Source organism: Hyla sarda, chromosome 9 (genome assembly GCF_029499605.1).
Source record: "Hyla sarda isolate aHylSar1 chromosome 9, aHylSar1.hap1, whole genome shotgun sequence".
Taxonomy (NCBI): Eukaryota; Metazoa; Chordata; class Amphibia; order Anura; family Hylidae; genus Hyla; species Hyla sarda.
Genome location: NC_079197.1, coordinates 33,769,350 through 33,785,330, shown reverse-complemented (window position 1 = coordinate 33,785,330; position 15,981 = coordinate 33,769,350). Strand labels below are relative to the sequence as shown.

Below are 15,981 nucleotides of genomic sequence, written 5' to 3'. Positions count from 1 at the left end.
ATTTCTCCCGAGTACGGCGATACCCCATATGTGGCCCTAAACTGTTGCCTTGAAATACGCCAGGGCTCCAAAGTGAGAGCGCCATGTGCATTTGAGGCCCAAATTAGGGATTTGCATAGGGGTGGACATAGGGGTATTCTAAGCCAGTGATTCCCAAACAGGGTGCCTCCAGCTGTTGCTAAACTCCCAGCATGCTTGGACAGTCAATGGCTGTCCGGAAATGCTGGGAGTTTTTGTTTTGCAACAGCTGGAGGTTCCGTTTTGGAAACACTGCTGTAGGATACGTTTTTCATTTTTATTGGGGGGGAAGGGGTGGTGGTGGGGGGGGGGCAGTGTACGTGTGTATATGTAGTGTTTTACTCTTTATTTTATGTTAGTGTAGTGTAGTGTTTTTAGGTTACATTCACACTGACGGCGGATTACACTGAGTCTCCCGCTAGGAGTTTGAGCTGCGGCTGCTGCAGCTCAAACCTGAAGCAGGGAATTCACTGTAATCCGCCGCCAGTGTGAATGTAACCTGTACATTCACATGGGAGGGGGGGGGGGGGGGGGCAAAACTACAACTCCCAGCATGCACTGACAGAACGTGCATGCTGGGAGTTGTAGTTTTGCAACAGCTGGAGGCACACTGGAAAATACTGAGTTGGGTAATAGAACCTATTACCTAACTCGGTATTTCCCAACCAGTGTGCCTCCAGCTGTTGCAGAACTACAACTCTCAGCATGTACTGATTGCCAAAGAGAATGCTGGGAGATGTAGTTATGCAACAGCTGGATGCACGCAAGTACAACTCCCAGCATGCCGAGACAGCCATTTGCTGTTCCTGAATGCTGGGAGTTGTAGTTTTGCAAGATTTAGAGGGGTTCAGGCTGGAGATCACTGACAGTGGTCTCTAAACTGTGGCCCTCCAGATGTTGCAAAACTACAAATCTCAGCATGCTAAGACAGCAAACTGCTGTCTGAGCATGCTGGGAGTTGTAGTTTTGTAATATCTGGAGGGCTACAGTTTAGAGACCACTGTCAGTGATCTCTAGCCTGAACCCCTCTAAATCTTGCAAAACTACAACTCCCAGCATGCCAACACAGCAAACAGCTGTCAAGGCATGGTGGGAGTTGTAGTTTTGCAACATCTGGAGGGCGACAGTTTAGAGACCACTCTCTAAACTGTCGCCCTGCAGATGTTGCTAGGCAACAGACTCTGCACACGCGGCGTCATACTTACCTCCACCGCCGCCGTGATCACAGCCGCCGCCGGGTAAGTGATCGCCGCCGCCGCCGCTACTGCACGGTTCCCCCCGCTGTGCCCGGACACCGATGGGCGGGCATAGCGCGGGGAACCGAACTTTAACCCCCCCGCCCCCAGTCTGCTATTGGTCGGCCGCTCCGCCGATCAATAGCAGGGATAGGAGGGGTGGCAACCCTGCCACCTCACTCCTATCTCTTCAAGGGGGATCGAGGGTGTCTTGGACACCCCCGATCCCCCTTATTTTATCGCGGCGCCGCGATTGATGGGCAGGGGGAGAGCGCTCCCCCTGCAAACACCATAGATGCCGTGATCAGACTGATCACGACATCTATGGGGTTAATGCTGCCGGGACCGGCGCGATCGCGGCCCCGGCAGCTGCGGTGGGACTCCGGCTGTGATTGACAGCTGAGTCCCACCCGCGATCTCCTGCGCTGCCCGCGGCAGAGCAGGAGATCGCTTGGACGTATGCATACGTCCATTTGCGCGAACGTGTAATTCGCCTGGACGTATGCATACGTCCAATAGCGGGAAGGGGTTAAATATGGTAATAATATTTCACCTTATATACTGGTAATATTGTTCTTACTATACTGAATTTGGTCAGTTACATTACCATGCTAATACATATGGTAATATTATGCATTACTGAAATTATTGGAAATACTGTTAATGATATACTGGATTTGGTAAGTAACAGTATGATGGTAATATGTATGGTGATAATATTCCACCTCATATACTAGTATTATTGTTAATATAAGCCTCAATAGACAGGATTTGATTAGGAACAGTATGATGGTAATATGTATGGTGATACTTTCATCCATGCATACTGGTATTATTGGTAATATTGGTCTCAGTATACAGGATTTATTCAGTAACAGCAATATAATGGTAATTTGTATGGTGTTAATATTACTCCATGCATAATGGTATTATTGCCAATATTAGTCTCAGTATACTGGTTTTGATCATCAGTAACAGTATGACTGTAATATGTATGGTGATAATATTCCTCCATGCATACTGGTATTATTGGCAATATTGGTTTCAGTACACAGAATTTTGTCAGTAACAGTTTGATGGTAATATGTATGGTGATAATATTCCTCCATGTATACTGGTATTATTGGTAATATTGGTCTCAGTATACAAGATTTGTTCAGTAACAGCAGTATAATGGTAATATGTATTGTGATAATATTCCTCCATGCATACTGGTATTATTGCAAATCTTAGTCTCAGTATAGTGGATTTGATCAGTAACAGTATGATTGTAATATGTATGGTGATAATATTCTTCCTTGTATACTGGTATTATTGGTAATATTGGTCTCAGTATACAGGATTTGTTCAGTAACAGCAGTATAATGGTATATATGTATGGTGATAATATTTCCTTCTTGTATACTGGTAACATTGGACTCATTAAAGAAGATTTAATCAGTAACAGTATGACAATAATATATGGTAATATATATGGTGCTAATTCCTCTTTGTATACTGATATTATTGGTAATATTGTTCTCAGTATAGAGGATTTGGTCAGTAACATAATGGTTATATGTACGGCGATAATATTCATCCTTGTATACTGGTATTATTGGTCTCAGTAGAGAAGATTTATTCAGTAACAGTATGATTGTGATATGTATTTGATATTTCATCCCTATATACTGGTGTTATATGATTTATTTAAAGGTATATGTCACTATCATAGAGAACTGTCTTACCTACAAATATTAATTATGATTTTTCTTTATATACCCTATTAGTTCATGTTGCTGAGGTGTGTAGGGGGGTTGTTGTATGGGAAGGAGGAGTTTTAATAGGTGGGCCAGTGCTGTGTGCTTGTTGCCCCAAGAAAATGGGTTGTCCAAAACAGATACCCATTTAGGTTAACTTTGACTACAGCCCTTTTATTATTGTAGTATTGTAGCAGAAAGTGTATAAAGTCTTAGAAATAGAGCAAAACAAAACACTGGTCATACACGTCAAAATGTACCTGTCATTCGCAAATACTTTTTATATAATGTAGAGGATAAATTTATATGTATATTTGTAATATGCTTTGGTTATAAAATGTGTATATTTGTGGGTAAAAAGATGCTGTCTTGTCCCTGCAGCTATTGCTTACGCGTGGAGACAAAATAAAAAGTGTTTGGGCAGGAGAAGCAGGACTCTGTACACTGAGCACAAGCAGGGCTCTGTGCACTGAGGACAAGCAGGGCTCTGTGCACTGAGGACAAGCAGGGCTCTGTGCACTGAGGACAAGCAGGGCTCTGTGCAGTGAGGACAAGCAGGGCTCTGTGCACTGAGGACAAGCAGGGCTCTGTGCACTGAGGACAAGCAGGGCTCTGTGCAGTGAGGACAAGCAGGGCTCTGTGCAGTGAGGACAAGCAGGGCTCTGTGCAGTGAGGACAAGCAGGGCTCTGTGCAGTTAGGACAAGCAGGGCTCTGTGCAGTTAGGACAAGCAGGGCTCTGTGCAGTGAGGACAAGCAGGGCTCTGTGCAGTGAGGACAAGCAGGGCTCTGTGCAGTGAGGACAAGCAGGGCTCTGTGCAGTGAGGACAAGCAGGGCTCTGTGCAGTGAGGACAAGCAGGGCTCTGTGCAGTGAGGACAAGCAGGGCTCTGTGCAGTGAGGACAAGCAGGGCTCTGTGCAGTGAGGACAAGCAGGGCTCTGTGCAGTGAGGACAAGCAGGGCTCTGTGCAGTGAGGACAAGCAGGGCTCTGTGCAGTGAGGACAAGCAGGGCTCTGTGCAGTGAGGACAAGCAGGGCTCTGTGCAGTGAGGACAAGCAGGGCTCTGTGCAGTGAGGACAAGCAGAGCTCTGTGCAGTGAGGACAAGCAGGGCTCTGTGCAGTGAGGACAAGCAGAGCTCTCTGCAGTGAGGACAAGCAGAGCTCTGTGCAGTGAGGACAAGCAGGGCTCTGTGCAGTGAGGACAAGCAGGGCTCTGTGCAGTGAGGACAAGCAGGGCTCTGTGCAGTGAGGACAAGCAGAGCTCTCTGCAGTGAGGACAAGCAGAGCTCTGTGCAGTGAGGACAAGCAGAGCTCTGTGCAGTGAGGACAAGCAGGGCTCTGTGCAGTGAGGACAAGCAGGGCTCTGTACACTGAGGCTCTGTGACATGCCCCCTGCTCACACAGCAGGCAGATTGACAAGCCAGGACCCTGCACAGAACCCTGCTTGTCCCGCCCTCACTTCCTGTATTCTGTCTCCACAGAGAGAGACACAAAAACATAAAAAATGTGCACATTTTTTAACCAATGTATATTACAAATATACATATATGTTATAATCTACATTATATAAAAGGTTTTTGGAAACAACAGGTACACTTTAACTTTATTTCTATCATCATGTTGAGTTTACTGGTCTGATAATACATATTTACCATTCACAAATTTAAGGTTTACATTTTTAGTCATATTGGTGACCACATATGACCAGGTCAATAATTGTGGATATCTGTTGATGGTTATATAGTGCAACTTAAATGTTGATCTTTTCCTTAAAAAAATAAAAATCACAAATAAGACTGTGCAGATACGGACAGATATTTAAATGACAACCATTCCAGACAAATGTCACATAAGCTGCCTCTACGCTGACAGATTCCAGAATGACATCGGCGCGTACAGGTATCCAATGGACAGTCATAAAATGATGGATACATAGGCAGTGACATTTCTAGCATACAGATCTACACCTGACAATCTCACAAGTGAAAGAAAGTTTGACAGTCTCTGATGCGAAAGACATCTACCCATCACTGATATATATCTATTTCTGAACGGGTCATGACAGTAAAGTGCCATGGCACTGCAATACAGAGAGGCAGAATCAGCACTTCAGGGTAGTAAGAGAGTTACCACTATTATAGCAAGAAAACAGAAAAAAATCTCTCATTCTTACTATAATGGCCATTGTTTACTACTGGACTTCTGTATAAACTGTGGTGAAAAAAAATAAGTGGAAATGCATTTAACTTATTGCGCCAAACATGGGCCAAAACTATAATTTTTTTTTTCCGTTACAGTTGTCACTTTTTAGCTACTTGTCCGCAATGTGGGTTTGACTTTTTTCCAATCCAAGTCATTGATTACATTTTCTGCTCTGTTTTTGGCCTCTTTAGCTCCTGTGCTCTTACTTATAAAAGAGAGGTCAAATAAATGAAAACCTCTCTGTTTGGTCATTTGGGTGCACTTTGTCCAATACGTCAAAAGTTCACGACATTTCAAAATCTCATTCAAATTAACTCAATAGAAATTTAATTTGGAAAGAAAAAAAAACAAGTATTAGTAATATTGAGGGCTAATATGTCAGACAGAAGATCACATGTATACACTTTATTCTACAGGTAAATAAAAACTGTAAACTGTAATAAGGGATTTGACCGATCATAAAACATACAGCTCATCTAAGGTGAAGGAAACTATACTGTTTGAAACATTAGTGAAAAATAGGCTGGGCAACAAAAGATACAGGAGGTGCAAATGGCGCTGTTATGCCTATAGGTCTTTTTGGATATGTCGGCTTGCCCTCAAGACTTGAATAAAGGCGCCTAGAAAGAGACAATTCTATACTGCAGATCACAGCCAAATGTCCCTTTCTCTGGTTCACCAGTCAAAAAGAGATCCTGGCTTTTTAGTCAAATGTCATACGTTGTTGCGTTCGTTGTCTTTAATAACAAAATCGGTGTCCCTTTGTTATTCTTTTTGCCACTGTGTTTCCAAATAGGGCCTGTGGAAAACCCATCAAAAAATGTATTTTACAGTCACTAAATAGTTTGGAGTACCCTTTTTACTATTTCTTGCCACACCCTCTGGCCCCTGTTACTGAATAATGGCCCCTGTTACTGAATAGTGCAGGGGCCATTATTCGAATTCACAATAATTTGTGAATATATGGATGAATATTTATCCTATGAATATTTCGAGAAATTCGCATATTCGCTATGTTCGTTTTTTTTTCCTTGCGAAAATTCACAATGAAAGTTGCAGAGTGCGCATGCGCGATTATATTTTTTCACCTAAAAGAAGGGAGGGATCAGTGTTCTCCAACCGCTGGAACCCCCCGCGGTCTCCTGTACAGGGCAGGAAGCGATGTGCTGTCCCCAGCAGGAAGCCGTGGCAGACATGCCCCCTCCATGTATCTCTATGGGATACATGGAGGGGGTGCGTTGGCCACTGCGTCATGCGGAGACAGATAGGGAATAAGTTATAGTCCACTACAGTACTCCTTTAAAGTAAAACGGTCAGCCTGTTCACCCACATTAAGCCTGTTCGCCCACATTAAGCCTGTTCGCCCACACTAATCCCTCCAGTTCATTTACTTTTTCATAAATTGGCTTGCACACAATAAAAAAAGAAACAAGGTTTAAAGGATATGACCTAAACTGTAGAGGTCAAAGAAAAAGCAGAAACAGGTCCACCTCAATACAGTGGACAGATGAGGTCTAATCTCCATCCAGATCAAATTCATTGATCCCAAAAAAATACTTTATCATACAACTATCAGTGAAACTAGTTAAGAGATGACTTTAATTTCAGATAGACCCCCATACATTCAACAGCTGAGACATAAAACCAGAAAACAATCACTTGTACAGTACACCACTAAACGAATGTACTGTCATTCCTCCAATATCCTATTTTATCTTGCCTATGATTGACACAAATGCCTTCAGAAGGTTCCTGGCAGCCATGACAAGTGATCGTTAGAATCCAAAAAGTGCAGTTGGCACTAAGGATATAGGGAGGGTGCTCGTGGACGGGAAAGTCCGTAGAATTGAAGAGAGAGTCCCGACACTCAAATGCTTTTCAAATCTTTAGTTTATTGATGCATAAAGTTACAATACAAGAAACGCAAATTGCGTTTCTTGTATTGTAACTTTATGCATGAATAAACGACTAAAGATTTGAAAAGCATTGGAGTGCCGGGACTGTCTCTTCAACTCTACATGACAACTGATCGGCACCCCACAATTGAATCAGAGTGCCAATTGGAGTGATCAGATTAATCTTCAAAACCAAACTCTGATGGCAGGTGTCATCTGCAGATAGCAGACTTCACCCTCTAGTATGGACTGGCTTAAGTTGGAAATCTTTACGGATATAAAATGTGCAATTCGTTGAGAATAAAATTGTGTATCAATGCTAATATTTTTTATATACCGGTATATTTTTTCAAGTCCGTGTATTCACTTTTGTTTTTTTCTCCCCCTCCCATTGGTTCACATGCAGCAGCACTTTTTGTAACTTTAGTCTATCTACTGTATTATATGCCATCCAATCAATGGTTCGGACTCCCCCTCCTGGCAATTTTTATTAATATTTATCTACATTCAATACTATACCTAAACTTACTCTTTTTAATCTATTTTTATTCCTTTTTTATTGTGCCCCTATGTGGATAATACTAGTGTAATTATGTATTGAATAAAATAGATTGATCTCACAACATTTTTTTTTTTTTTTTACTCAGTTTATTATATTACATATTATCTTGGGGTTATTGGTCGTGCACTGTGTGCACATTTAGGTGGTTATTGCTGCTTTTCCTAACCCCTCTTTCATTATTTTATACCTTCTTGAGCTGTACACCGGGTTAGGCTATTTTTGGTCTCTTACATGTGCACAGTGTTAAGATAATAGGGGACAATGGTTTGGCAAGTTTGGCACATCTTCAGACTTACATTATGCCACGTATTGGTCGGCACACTGCTCAGAATTTTGGCACACAATGTTGCATATCCAGCCACAACCTCTTTACCACACTAGTTAAGCAAGGTGCAAAAGGTGTGTAAAACACCTAACAAATGTGGTTCAAGGAATAAATGCCAGATTTTTACTGCAGATTCTGCTGGGATTCTGGTGGATTTGAAATAGTAAATTTGAGTGCACAGCGACAATAAGTCAAAGAAAAACATAACAAGTACCTTCTGTTTCAGGCGGTTTTTCACTTCTTTTATTCCCATTCTGGCATGGTCCTTAGCCTAAAGGTGACAAATGTAAATAGACTTTAAAATATGGACTACAGCCAACTGTCAAACATTAGAATTGTCATTTAAATAGTCATGGCCATTTCTAACAGCTTCCCTGGCATTAATGGACAACCTCCATTCTCACAGTTGAACCCCCATCAATCAGCTAGTTATTCCCTGTTCTGTGGATAGGAGAATACTTAAAATCTGTGGATAATCCCTTTAAATGTTGAGAACTGCCCAAATGAAGAACAGAACAATGCATAAACCGAGACTCCCTGTTACATTCCTCACCTACACAAGCAGCAATGCTCCAGTAAAAAGAGGGAAATTCTATTGCCCTGCGAGTCTATGATCAATCAACAATATGTAGCATATCTGTAGCCTTAAAATACCCAACAAATGTTTGGCTTATTTCCGACCAGAGACCTTTGCTTCTAATAAATATTTAATGGGGTCAATGGAATCAACAGTGTTTCTACTAAGAAAGTCATTATAGCGCAGTTCAGTGGTACAGACTCTCCCTGTAATATCTCTTGTGCTTCCCGTCATGTTAGTGTGTGTGTTACTTACAAACTTGTAGACAGTCTTCATGGCTGGATTCGCTCTGGTCTTCATGGTGTTAAGAAAGGCCCCACTTCCTTTCTGTAATAAAGATGAATTCATCAGACGGTAGTCTTAAAGGGGTACTCCGCCCCTAGACATCTTATCCCCTATCCAAAGGATAGGGGATAAGATGTCAGATCGCCGGAGTCCCACTGCTGGGGACCCCGGGGATCGCCACTGCAGCACCCCGCCATCATTACTGCGCAGAGCGAGATCGCTCTGCACGTAATGACGGGCAATACAGGGGCCGGAGCATCGTTACGTCACGGCTCCACCCCTCGTGACGTCACGGCCCGCCCCCGTCAATACAAGTCTATGGGAGGGGGCGTGGCGGTCGTCACGCCCCCTGCCATAGACTTGCATTAAGGGGACGGGCCGTGATGTCATGAGGGGCGGAGCCATGACGTCGCGCTGCTCCGGCCCCTTTATCGCCTGTCATTACGCACAGAGCGAACTCGCTCTGTGCAGTAATGATGGCGGGGTGCCGCAGCGGCGATCCCCGGGGTCCCCAGCAGCGGGACTGCGGCAATCTAACATCTTATCCCCTAGGGGATAAGATGCCAGGGGCGGAGTACCCCTTTAATGTTTACGTAATGAACAAAGGAGTATAAACGGTGATCTTTTGTTTTTGGTCATGAAAGGTCCTGGACTACACAATGTGTTAGATAAAATACATTTTGGGGGGTATTTATCAATTTTGCCTGTTGACAGTTTCTTTTTACCCTTTTTTTTATCATTTGGTGCAAGTTTTTAGTAAATTTGGCTCAAATGTTGAAATCAGCTGTTCACAGCGCCTTTTACACAGAACTTACCGCCACAGAGGACGCGTATTTTACCCTGTAGAGAGGCCATTTTGGAGTCCCTCCTGCAGTATATCAGCAAGCGACATGAGTTATTTTCTTTTGTGGGGTTTATAGCCACCATGTGAAATGGATTTTATTTTCAATTTGGGTAGTTTTTTATTTTTTTTGTTACTTTAGTGCAGTGGTCTTCAACCTGCGGACCTCCAGATGTTGCAAAACCTACAATTCCCAGCATGCCCGGACAGCCATTGGCTGTCCGGGCATGCTGGGAGTTGTAGTTTTGCAACATCTGGAGGTCCGCAGGTTGGAGACCACTGCTTTAGTGCTTACCTTTCCTGAACCTGCGTGGCCATGTCCAATGCTGTCTCAACGGAGGGTGAAGGTTCCTCAGAGACAACTATGTCGCAGGATAGTATTGAGCAGCCCTGGAGGCGTCGCTGCTTTCACCCGAAAAAATTTTTTTTATGTATTTTGACGCCTTTACATTTTCTGACATTGCTAAGTGTGTTTTCCATGTGCAAAATTTCTTGGCGGGGATTTGCGCCAAAAAAACGGGATTTGTGCCAAAATTGCACCAAAGATGAATGATGAATTACTGACTAAAGTTGAAATCACACACAGGACCGAGTGATTTTGAGAAAGTTGTAAAAATGACAGTGGAGAAGATGAGCCAAACTTTGGCACAAAAAGACACTGCGCCAAAGTATTGCGCCAAAGTTACGTGAAAAAACACACATAAATCCTTTGATAAATACCCCCCTTTATGACTACAGTTGTTGAAGTACAGAAGTTGCACAGTATAGACCAATTTGAAATGGCATTGGCGTGTTCCTAAAGCTAGCCATACACATTAGATCAATTCAGTTAACCATCATTTGTGGGCTGAAATTAAACTAATTAAATAAATAAAAGCAATTCTGCAATGTTTGAGGGATTCCGTTTTTGTGCTGTCCATTATGCAGTAAAACCGATATCTTTATTCTGGAGATCAGAATAACAACCGCAATTGATATCATTTTTGTTATGGCAGTGAGCTGTGAAATCAGCGATCTTCTAGTACAGTCTGGTTGAGGCTTCAGGACGCCTCCAGCTGCCATAGTGACCCCTGACCGGTGCGGGACCTGTCAGTTTACTCTCTACATGCCGTGATTGCTATCAATTGATGCATGCAGAGGGTTAAACTGCTGGGATAAATCCAAGTCCTATATACAGCTGACACCTGTCGCATATAGAGACGTCTCAGCTAGTGAGCCTGATCTGTATGCAATGACTGCTTAGTGTTGTCAAAAGGTGTATCAGTGGTCATTAAGAGGTTAACTATTAAACTCCAGTCTCACTTTACAGTTTTCAATATTAGCCAAAAATACACATGTATAGGGGTATTATAACTGATGAAGTCGGTTGGTACTGACACAGTGTTACTGTCAAAAAAATTGTTATAGGCACCATATATTGTGATCTCCTACATTGAAAATAGCCAGAAAGAGAAAATTGGAGTCACCAAATCATTAAAAAAAAAAAAAAATATATATATATATATATATATATATATATATAGGTATGAATAAAAAATACTGAATATGTTGAGAGAAAGCAGCATGTAGCACAAAAAATTAACATTCCCATCATTTACATACATACAATACAATGTTTAGATTCAGTGCTACGCAATGGCACAGCACCAATCAGTAATATTGGTGATCTATGGCACATAGGAGGGTAAGAGACCTGCGACCACCATCTTTACTCATCCGACGCTTGCAACTATGCTGCAGGAGGTTAGATAAGTGTCCCGAAGCCCCGCAAACTGCTTAAGATGATCAGCACGGAGTAAATGGTGGACATGAGCTTTATCACTTGTGTCCGTCATAAGCGGTGAGATCTCAGCTGCTGATAGCAGTAGGAACCCACCGTCTATGAATCAAGTGCTGCTTCTGCGCTCGCTTCATGTTCCTGACGTAAATATATGGTACCGGGGCATCATGTTGTATATTTACTTTGTGTGTCCTCTAGTGGTTAAATAATAGTTACTATACTCCACTATATACTGGATCAGAAGCTGAGGATGCTGTACACTTACTTTTACTGTTGACAGCCATTGATGGTAGAGTTTGTCACTGCCTGCAGAAAAAAAAACAGAATATATAGCAATAAAAGCAGAGCAAACTACAGAAAATGATATACAGTGAAACCTCTCTAAAAGACCACCTCTTTGAGAAGACCACCCCGTGTACCCAGACCAGATTTTGTGTGATGGATTTTAGATCATGTATAGTGGCCCTTTTCTTTCAGAAGACAATCCCCACAGGAGGCAACTTTACAATGCAAATTTTTGGTGTAAAATAAACACAGAAAGGTGAAAATTAGTTAAATAGAAGTTACTTGTGAGGTTTGCAAGTGGAACGGATATATTTAATTAAGGGGCAACCTATCTAATAGATATTAAAACCGTTTGATTTACCTGCATATTCGCCCATATTTATTTCCTCTTCAAAGACATCACTGAATCCATTTCCAGTGTTCAGCAGGTCAAGACGCCCATCTATGAACTAGAAGAGAAAGAGATTACGGTATATACTCGAGTATAAGCCGACCCGAATATAAGCCGAGGCCCCTAATTTCACCTCAAAAACCCAGGAAAAGTTATTGACTCGACTATAAGCCTAGGGTGGGAATTACATCATCCCCCCATGTCATCATCCAGACCCCCGTCATTAACACCCCCGTAATCATCACCCCCGTCATCATCACCCTTGTCATTATTCCCCTCGTCATCATCTCCTGTCAATTCCTTCATCAGTGGTCTTCAACCTGCAGACCTCCATCGGCTGTCTGGGCATGCTGGGAGTTGTAGTTTTGAAACATCTGGAGGTCCGCAGGTTGAAGACCACTGCGGCCTTTGTCAACATCTGTTGCGCACGGACGCCCCTGTGCCTCATCGTCAGGCCAACGTCACTAGTCCGGGGCCAGCCCGGAGCCGAGAAGATAGTCTCCCGGTGAAGATGGACAGCCCGTTACGACTAACCCTCCCCACCGGACGGTCCCTGCAGCATAGATGGCCCGGACCAGCTCACCCTTCCTTCCCACCTAGGGGAGGTGAGTAGAAAACTAAAGGGGGGTCTGGATGATGACGAAGGCCGCAGTGGTCTTCAACCTGTGGACCTCCAGATGTTTCAAAACTACAACTCCCAGCATGCCCGGTCAGCCGATGGCTGTCCGGGCATGCTAGGAGTTGTAGTTTTGCAACATCTGGAGGTCCGGAGGTTGAAGACCACTGAGAAGGGATTGACAGGCGGAGAGTTCACTCGAATATAAGCCGAGGGGGGCATTTTCAGCACGAAAAAAATCGTGCTGAAAAACTCGGCTTATACTCGAGTATATACAGTAAATGCTATTCTAAGTAACTGTGCAATTCTGCAATAAGTTGCTCAAATCTCATACCTGCTTAAATAGCTGAAGCTGAATAGCATTCTGAAGGAATGGTCTCATCCCACTGGAGCGATGGGAGACAAATGTTTCCTCACAAAAGGTAATTGGCTCCTCCTGCAGGGGACAGACAGACAAGGGACATCAATGTCAGAAAAAGTTTATAGAGGGCAAAATGTAGCAATGAGCTTTAAGCGACGTTACAGACATTCAGAACTAGGGTAAATGATACATATAATTCCCATAATTAGTGGCCAACTAAAAAACATTGAGGTTTTAGTGTTGATAAATATCTTAGGGAGCCCTGATCACACACCTTTTTACAGTTTCTTTATACTCCCTTTCATTTCCGAGATATAAAAGGGGTTTATAGTTAGTTAGAAAATTCAGGAAATCAGTCACATGGGCGTGGGTGGACTTAATTAAAAAATTGGGAGTAACTATTAGGTGATGGGAGGGATTATACAGTCAGGGGGTGTGAATGTTTTACATTGAGAGAGGTGTACTCCTAATACACACCCCTTGACTCCCACTGTATAATCCTACCCATCACTTTATATTTACTCCCATTATTACATTTAAAGTTAACACCCATCTGGGTGATTCCCTGAATTGTCAGACTAAAAACCCTCATATCTCTGGAACATAAGAGTTTATCAAGAAACAGTAAAAAGGTGTGTGTATTTTGGGGGTTGGCTACAGGCCCTCTTCAATCTGATTTATTGCTCTGTAAAATAGTACACTTAAAAAAAGACAGAGTCTACCCAGTGCATCAAATTCTTTATCAATGCTGATCCCGAGGAAAATAACACCCCCTAAAGGCAGAATGCTACCTTTTTTTCATTTTAGGGAAAGATAATTCCTTCAGGACTAAAGTATAAATTCCTGAATCAATCACCCTCCTTTAGAATATACTTGTACTCAGGAAGCACTGTAGTTCATATGTCAAACAGTTTCTGGGGAAGTACACCCCCCTTCGCACCGTTATAAGGGCCTTGTGATTAGACTGATTTTCAAGTGGAAATAAGAGGGATCCACTTGAGGAATTCCTCCTAAGATGAAAGCCCAATACACTTCTATGGGAATCCACACTCCCATTCACACTTCTGCAGAATTTCCGCTTGGATTCCACACCAATTCCACACAAAATCCGCACAAGTGGAAGCGGAATTGGGGTGGATGTGCTGAAATTCTCCCGTGTGAATAGACCCCAAGAGTACAGTAAAATTTTAAAAGGGTCTCAGGCTGTTTTAAAATCTGAAGTAGCTTTAAAACTGTCTATTCTATGTTAAAAATGGTCTTACTTCAAAGCCAAATATGTGCCCTAAAAAGTACTGTAGTGCATTTTTGGTGCAGCCACACCCCTTTTACCCAAGCCACATCCCCTTTTCATTAACCTTTGCCCCCATGTGGAGCATGGTGCTAAATTCATTTTTTTTGTGTGATTTTTTTTCTAACAATTTGTCTAATAACATGGGCACCAGTTTCTTGGCACCAACTGCACTAAAAGTCTGGTGCACACACCTTTATTTATCTCCCACAATGTGTTTTGGGACTACAAGTGTATTCATTAGAATACTACACCATCATGATGTATTATTCTGTATATTGTGGTGCTTTATACTGAAGTCCAATCCAGAAAGAATGCTGAAGAAAACATCAAGCAGACCAAAAAGAGTCATTCTGTTCCATATAACATTGTCAATAGAGATGAGCTAATCTACAGAAAGATTCCCTAAAACAAACCTAATGATTTACCGTAGATTTGTTAAAGGGGAACTCCGGTGGAAACACGTGGAAAACAAATGTTATCAAATAAACTGGTGCCAGAAAGTTATACAGATTTGTAAATTACTTCCAGTACTTATCAGCTGTTGTATGCTACAGAGAAAATTGTGTAGTTCTTTCCAGTCTGACCACAGTACTCTCTGCTGACACCTCTGTCCATGTCAGGAACTGTCCAGATTAGAAACAGCTCCCCATAGAAAACCTCTCCTGCTCTGGACAGTTCCTGACACGGACAGAGGTGTCAGCAGAGAGCACTGTTGGTCAGACTGGTGAAAACTTCACAAATATCTCTGTAGTATATCTGTAGTATACAGCAACCGATAAGTACTAGAAGAAGTACTGGGTTAAGATTTCTAAATAGAAGTCGTTTACAAATCTGTTTAACTCTCTGGCACCAGTTGATTTAAAAACATTTTTTTTTCCACAGGAGTTCCCCTTGTTAAGAAACATTTCCATTCCTTAGAAAAGTCAGACACAGTCCTTGGGAACCATAGAGCCTCATTTTTTGAAATCGGACAACTTTGAAAGCATAACAAGACTAAACCAGTAGATGGCTAATTCATTACATTTGGATTCAGTGTATCTAAGGCTAGGATTACATATGTCCTGCACACGTGAACCCAGCCTAAATCTCGACGTAACTGATGCCACAACTGATGCCAACATGCACCAGTTGTCATCAGTTGTGTAACATCCGGCTTCCATTATTTTTGAACGCCGGAGGGGGGAACTAAGCAAAATGTGTTCCCCTGTCTGGTGCCGATCCAGCAAGTCCAACCATCCGGCATCCAAACTAAGATGCTGGATAATATGAACTGTCCTATTCAAATGAATGGGAACAGTTATAGCATCAGTTTCCCTCCGGCGCATTTTTTAAGATGCCGGACATGTAAAAGAGGTAGGGCTGCAACGATTGATCGACGTACTCGATAAAATTCGATAACGGGATTCTTTGTCGCCGAATCCAATTATCGAATAATCCGCCGATTCGTTGTCCGGGTTTCAGCTGTGATAACGCTGCTGCGGGCGCACGGTCAGACGCCAGTCCGACCGCCGCAGCCTCTGTTCAGTTAATTTAGTCCCTGTCCCACCCTCCGCTACCCACTGCTCACCAATCACATGTG

General features: G+C 42.7%; 1 protein-coding gene across 9 annotated transcripts in view; it reads right to left on the bottom strand.

Moving 5' to 3' along the window:
- DENND1A (DENN domain containing 1A) overlaps positions 1-15,981 on the bottom strand; it is an 810,600-nt gene that overhangs the window by 115,393 nt on the left and 679,226 nt on the right. For all 9 annotated transcript variants that reach the window (XM_056541264.1, XM_056541257.1, XM_056541259.1 and 6 more), the window contains 5 exons: positions 13,085-13,186; positions 12,105-12,192; positions 11,724-11,764; positions 8,808-8,879; positions 8,190-8,246 (listed from right to left, as the gene is read on the bottom strand). In XM_056541264.1, the coding sequence (XP_056397239.1) occupies positions 8,190-8,246; positions 8,808-8,879; positions 11,724-11,764; positions 12,105-12,192; positions 13,085-13,186 (360 nt within the window). The remainder of the gene's footprint in view (positions 1-8,189; positions 8,247-8,807; positions 8,880-11,723; positions 11,765-12,104; positions 12,193-13,084; positions 13,187-15,981) is intronic.